Source organism: Rana temporaria, assembly GCF_905171775.1.
Source record: "Rana temporaria chromosome 9 unlocalized genomic scaffold, aRanTem1.1 chr9f, whole genome shotgun sequence".
NCBI lineage: Eukaryota > Metazoa > Chordata > Amphibia > Anura > Ranidae > Rana > Rana temporaria.
In genome coordinates this window covers 387,850-394,169 of record NW_024404482.1, presented here as the reverse complement: position 1 = coordinate 394,169, position 6,320 = coordinate 387,850, and the positions used below count along the sequence as shown (strand labels likewise).

Below are 6,320 nucleotides of genomic sequence, written 5' to 3'. Positions count from 1 at the left end.
CCCTGTGTCACGCCCACGACAAAGGTAGGCTGAGAGTCACGTGATGGTGGCTGTACTTTATGGCCGAAGGTTTGTAGAACCCCCCCCAGGGGACCATTACACCTTCCTATGTAGACAACTTGCAGGGCAGCCAAGGGCCACAAAATAAGTGTCAAAGGGCTGCTGGTTGGACACACAGGTTTTAGACTAGGGCTGCACCGAACGATTATTTTCATAATCGATTAGCCGATTTATTTCAATTAATCGGTTTTAAAGGTAATTTTCCTGCGATTTGCATTTTTATATATATTTTTTTTTTGTCCAATTTGTGGTTGGGCAGATTCAAAAACACAAATTTACACAAACTCATTCCGTGCTTCTCCATTGAAGTACAGTGGAACCTTGGATGAAGAGCATAATCCATCCCAGGAGAATTCTCGTAATTCAAAGCGAGTTTCCCCATTGAAGTCGATAAAAACGAAAAAAATGCGTCCGCATTTACTTCAATGGGATGCAATACCGCATGCGGCCAGAGGGGGGAGCCTCAGAAAAGGTCCAAGGACACGTCGGCTGACCTCGGAAAGACTTCCCACCCAAGACTTGCCGAGGTCAGCCGTGCTGTCTCCTCTGGCCTTTCTGTGCATTTCCGAACGGTGCCAATTGTGTGATTGGCGACGTTCGGCTCCTTTCACACTAAGGCGGTTTGCAGGTGCTATTGCGCTAAAAATAGCTCCTGCAAACCGACCCTAAACAGCCGCTGCTGCTACTCCGGTGCGCTAGTAGTACGGTAAAAAAAAGTCCTGCTAGCTGCATCTTTGGCGTAGTGTGTGTGTATACCGCTCCCGCCCATTGAAATCAATGGGACACCGCGGCTATACGCCTCTGCAGAGGCGCATTGCGGGCAGTTTTAACACTCTCTCGGCCACTAGCGAGGGGGTAAAACAGCCCTGCTAGCGGCCGAATAACGCAGCGAAATTGGCAGTAAAGCGCCGCTAAAATGGAGGTGCTTTACCTCAAACGCTGCTCCCACCCCAATGTGAAAGGGGCCCAAGGGATTCATTTTTTTTTTTTTTTTTTTTTTAACTGTGGGACAGTGAAAGTAATTACAGTAGTGTTGTGGTTTTTTTTTTTTGCTCTTTTTGTACTATAAAGGGATAATTTTAGTCAACCCCAATTATGTTCCTGCATGATTAATCGATTATGAATAATTGATTTTCATAATCGATTAGTTATTTCAGCACTAGTTTGACAATTGCCCTCTTGTGGTAAATTGGGTGAAGACGCATGAGCATGACTGTGGGCCCCCCACCCCCCATGTTCAAAGCCAGCTCCATGAAGACATGGTGTGACCAGTTTGGTGTGAAGGAACTGCACAGAGCCCTGACCTCAACCCTACTTTTGGAAGAGGTATTTTCATGCAATATAAGTGCCTCAACCCTACAGAACACCTTTTGAGAATGAGGTCTTCACATCCCAAAGGTGTTCCGTAGGTTTGAGGTCATTGAACTAGAGTGTCCTGCACAGAGCCCTGACCTTGCTCTTTCTGAACACCCCTGGGATGAACTGGAATGCTGATTGTGAGCCAGGTCTCCTCATTCAACATTTAGTACAGAGAGGCCCTCCAATATCTTGTGGAAAGTCCTCCCAGAAGAGTAGAGGGTGTAGTCGCTAAGGGGGGGGGGGGCAACTCCATATTGCCATTGGGAGAGCAGAGGCAACTCCATAAAGACATGGTGTGACCAGTTTGGTGTTGAGGAACTCAAGTGTCCTGCACAGAACGCTGACCTCATCCCAACTTTGTGATATATTTCTGCTCCTTCAGCCAAAGGAACATTTATGAGGTCAGGTACTCGGCTCGCTATCGGCATCACAAAGTAGGGATGAGGTCAGGGTTCTGTGCAGGACACTTGAGTTCCTCAAAAACTTGTCACCATGTCTTTATGGAGTTGCCTCTGCTCTCCCCATGACAATACGGAGTTGCCCTCTTAGCGACCACTACATCCTCCACTCTTTTGGGAAGACTTTCGACAACATTTTGGAGGGTGTCTGTGGGAATTTGTGCCCATTTGTGAGGTCAGGTACTGATGTTAGATGTTGAGCCTCACATGGGGCACCAAAAGACCTGGCTTACCATCAGCTTTCCAGTTCACCCTAAAGGTGTTCAGTAGGGATGAGGTCAGGGCTCTGTGCAGGACACTCGCGTTCCTCCACACCCAACTGGTCACACCGTGTCTTCATGGTGCTGGTTCCACTCTTCTTATTTTGTAGGAAGCCTTCTCAGGAGTTTTTCTGTGATATATTTCTACTTCTTCAGCCAAAGGAGCCTTTTATGAGGTCAGGTACTGACTTGGCTCACTATCAGCATCCCAATTCATCTTGGACATACACCAAATTTTTTTGGAAGCCTTCTCGGAAGAGTGGCACCAGCCCCATGAAGACATGGTGTGGAGGAACGCGAGTGTCCTGCACAGAGCCCTGACCTCATCCCTACTGAACACCTTTGGGGTAAACTGGAACGCCGATGGTGAGGCAGGTCTCTTTTTGGTGCCCAATGTGAGGCTCAACATCCAACGTCATTAAGGGGGTACCTGTGATGTTGAGCCTCACATTGAACATCACAGGTACCCCCTTAATGTTAGAGGTTGAGCCTCACATTGGGCACCAAAAATAGACCCGCCTCACCATCGGCGTTCCAGTTCACCCCAAAGGTGTTCAGTACCTGACCTCACAAATGGGTACAAATTCCCACAGACGCCCTCCAAAATGTTGTGGAAGTCCTCCCAGAGGAGTGAAGGATGTCGTAGTCGCTAAGGGGGCCACTTCATATTAATTGTCATGGGGAGAGCAGAGGCAACTCCATAAAGACATGGTGTGACCAGCTTTTGAGGAACTTGCGTGTCCTGCAAAGAACCCTGACCTCATCACAAATTTGAGATGAATTGGGATGCTGATGGCGAGCCAAGTCAGTACCTGGCCCCATAAATGCTCCTTTTGTCTGAAGGAGCAGAAATATATCAAGTTGGGATGGGGGTCAGGGCTCTGTGCAGGACACTTGAGTTCCTCAACACCAAACTGATCACACCATGTCTTTATGGAGTTGCCTCTGCTCTCCCGATGACAATATGGAGTTCCCCCCCCCCCCCCCCCTCCCTTAGCGACTACAACATCCTCCACTCTTCTGGGAGGACTTTCCCACATGACCAGTAATATGGAGTGGAGGCTGGCATAGCCACAAAGGGGGCCACTCCATATTGCTGGTGATGGGGTGATTACATGGCAATGATCATGCCTTTTTTTTTTTTTTACCCATTTCACACCGAGGGCATTTTGCAGGCACTATAGTGTTAAAAATAGCGCCTGCAATACGCCCTTAAAAATCTGCTTCAGCAGCGCATTGCGCGCGGTTTTAACCCTTTCTCGGCTGCTAGCGCCCATAGCGTCGGTAAAAATAGCAGCGTTTTACCACTATGGGTGGCAGTGTGAAAGGGCTCTAAAAAAGTTGCTCCAGTTTGAAAGCCCAAGTGCTTTCACACTGCAGCGGTGCGCTGGCAGGGCATCCGAAAAAGTCCTGCCAGCAGCTTCTTCGGAGCGGTGAACCCCGCCGCTCCTGCCCATTGAAATCAATGGGCAAAAAAGCCGATGTAGCAGCACATTGCGCGCAGTTTTAACCCCTTTTCGGCTGCATGCGGGGGTTAAAAGCGCCCCTGCTAGAGGCAGAGATGCGTCGCAAATTCAACGGTAAAGCACCACTAAAAAAATGGTGGCGTTTTTACCGCCGTCGTTCGGGCCGGCACAGTGTGAAAGGGGTTTAAAATGTATTGTGATGGTCAGGTGTGAACTCACTTTTGGACATCAAAGAACATTCACTGGTGATGAAGTGGCTGCAACTCTGTGACATCATTTTTTTTATTTTTGTGGACTTTTCGGGAAGGTGGGGGGGGGGGGGGTTTGAGTGGAACTGGAAAGTGCAAAAAATCGGGTGCAGCTCTGCATAGAAACCAATCGGCTTCCAGTTTTTATTGCCAAACCTTGATTGCTGAAGTTAAAAGCTGATTGGTTGCCATGCATGGCTGCGCCAGATTCGGAGTGCTCCAGTATTGGTAAATCTTGCCGCTAGTTTTATTTTTCTGAATTTATTTTTTTCCTTTTTTGTGCCGCCAGGTTCTCCGTGAGATAAGCGACATCGGACAGATGTTCTCTATGAAGCTTCAGCGCAAACCGCTCAACACTTCTGCGGCGGAGGAATCTCAGGAAAAGCCGTCTTTAGGCCTAAAGAAGAAAAAGAAAGCTTTGTGCAACAGCAACGTCAGCTTCTTCTCCGGCTGCGCTCCGATCCTCGAGGACGAATAGCGCCTTTTTACAAATTTATTGTAGAGTTAGATGGTCTTCCCTTGTGGTGGTGACCGCTGCCACCTTGGACCAGACAGCAGCAGCTCCAGAACTATGCCCATTTTTTATTCAAGACGGGAACACATTTCCAGGGCCTACAGTGCCCACTGACAATGTCTGTCACATGATCATCATGTGACTGAAATATTCTGCACTCGGTCTGCATGTACAAGGAGCGGGCACCTAGTTCCAGAAAAGCCAGGCAAGCACGAGAGGGCACATCTAGAGAGCTCTGCACTACTTTATTGGTTTATCTGGTCTGTGGGATACCGTTGGCTAGGGTGGTAAAGTAGTGCACAGCCCTCTAGATGTGCCCTCTTGCTTGCCTGGCTTTTCTGGAACTAGGTGCCTGTTCCAGGTACATGCAGGCAGGTTGGTTTCCCATACTTGGGCATGTTAGCTGGCTTATAAGAATCTGTTGTATTGGGCATTAAATGGGCACAGAACTCTAAATGTGCTCTCATGCTACAATTGCCAAGTCACCTCCAACTTGCCTGGCTTTTACTGGAACTGGGTGCCCGCTCCTAGTACACACAGACAGGTTGGTTTCCCTTGACCACCCCATCCAATCCCTCAATGGATTCCCACAGCCCAGCTAACTAGTGCAGAGCTCTCTAGATGTGCCCTCTTGTGCTGGTCTGGAACTAGGTGCCCGCTCCTGGTACATACAGGCAGGTTGGTTTCCTATACTTGGGCATGTTAGCTGGCTTATGGGACTCTATTTAGGTTGTATTGGGCATTAAATGCTGCAGAACTCTCATGCTACCATTGCCAAGTAACCTCCAACTTGCCTGTTTTTTCTGGAACTAGGTGCCCGCTCCTGGTACATACAGACAGGTTGGTTTCCTATACTTTGGCATGTTGACTGGGCTATGGGAATCGGTTGATTGGGGCAGTAAAGTAGTGCAGGGCTCTGTAGATAAGTTCTCATATTGCCATTGCCAAATCATCCCCAACTTTTTTATATGGTAATTGGCCAAAAACCTCAGGGGAGGTTCTCTTTAATGAGCCTCAAAATCTGCTCATGTATGCAGACTTGTATCTAGCTGAGTAATGGTCGTTCTCAACTTGCTGACCAATGGAGAGGAGGAGGAACTAGGGGAGCGGGCGTCGCTAGAGGAAGCAATCTAAAGAGGCCCCTCCTTGTAGTGGGCTCTTGCCTCCAATTTTGGGAAGATCCCTTGCATTTCTTTTGTATGTACCTCCCATTTAACGGGCCACTTGTAGCTTGTGTACCTCCATTCAAATGGGCCAATCTGGAAGACCACTTTAGAAGTGTGTACATACCGCCAGCTACCCACCTTTAACTGCTGCCATTCATCTGTCTGTACAGGTTGGCTTAAGTCTTGGAATCCTTTTTTTTTTTTTAAATTAGTTCTTTAAATGTTATAAATCGATGGAAAGAGATGTAGATGCATCTTGTAGATATTTTTGTGTTTTGTCCTTGTGTACATGGTGAGCCCCGCCCCATTATGCCCTGCGCCGTCCCATTCTGCCCCGCGCCGCCCCATTCTGCCCCACCCCATTCTGCCCTACCCCATTCTGCCCTGTGCCGCCCCGTTCTGCCCCACCCCATTCTGCCCCGTTCTGTATCCAGGACTTCGATCGCCAAGGTGGTAACTCTTCATCCTCTGAGATCTGATCTCATTCTAGTCTCCATAGAAGATCATTTGAGCCTTGTGACCACCATTCCCATTCCAGCTGATCTTCTCAGCCAAGAAATATCGATGTACAATAAAAAAAAACCTTCTTATGAATTGTAAGGGTTTTTGTCTTTGTATTTTTATGTGTTTTTATAGGTGTATCACTAATAAAACTGTTCAAATATGTGACCCCATTTTATTCCATGATTGTCATTTTAACTTAGTTTATGTTGATTCAACGACAACTATTGAAATTTTGTAGATTTAATAAACTTATTTTTATTGTTCACTCGGCTCCTTTTTTTTTTG

General features: G+C 47.6%; 1 protein-coding gene across 2 annotated transcripts in view; it reads left to right on the top strand.

The window, feature by feature from the left end:
* Positions 1 to 5,732, top strand: part of KIF4A (kinesin family member 4A) — an 82,370-nt gene extending 76,638 nt beyond the window's left edge. The window contains exons 30-32 of one of the 2 annotated variants that reach the window (XR_005745017.1): positions 1 to 24; positions 4,141 to 5,016; positions 5,179 to 5,732. The exon at positions 1 to 24 is cut by the window's left edge and continues 90 nt beyond it. Coding sequence is in view for 1 of the 2 variants with exons in the window: in XM_040334455.1 (XP_040190389.1) it covers positions 1 to 24; positions 4,141 to 4,329 (213 nt within the window). In the remaining variant the exon portion in view is untranslated. Of the gene's footprint in view, positions 25 to 4,140 lie in introns of both variants that reach the window. The other variant, XM_040334455.1, reaches the window with a different exon arrangement.
* The last annotated feature ends 588 nt before the right edge of the window (positions 5,733 to 6,320 follow it).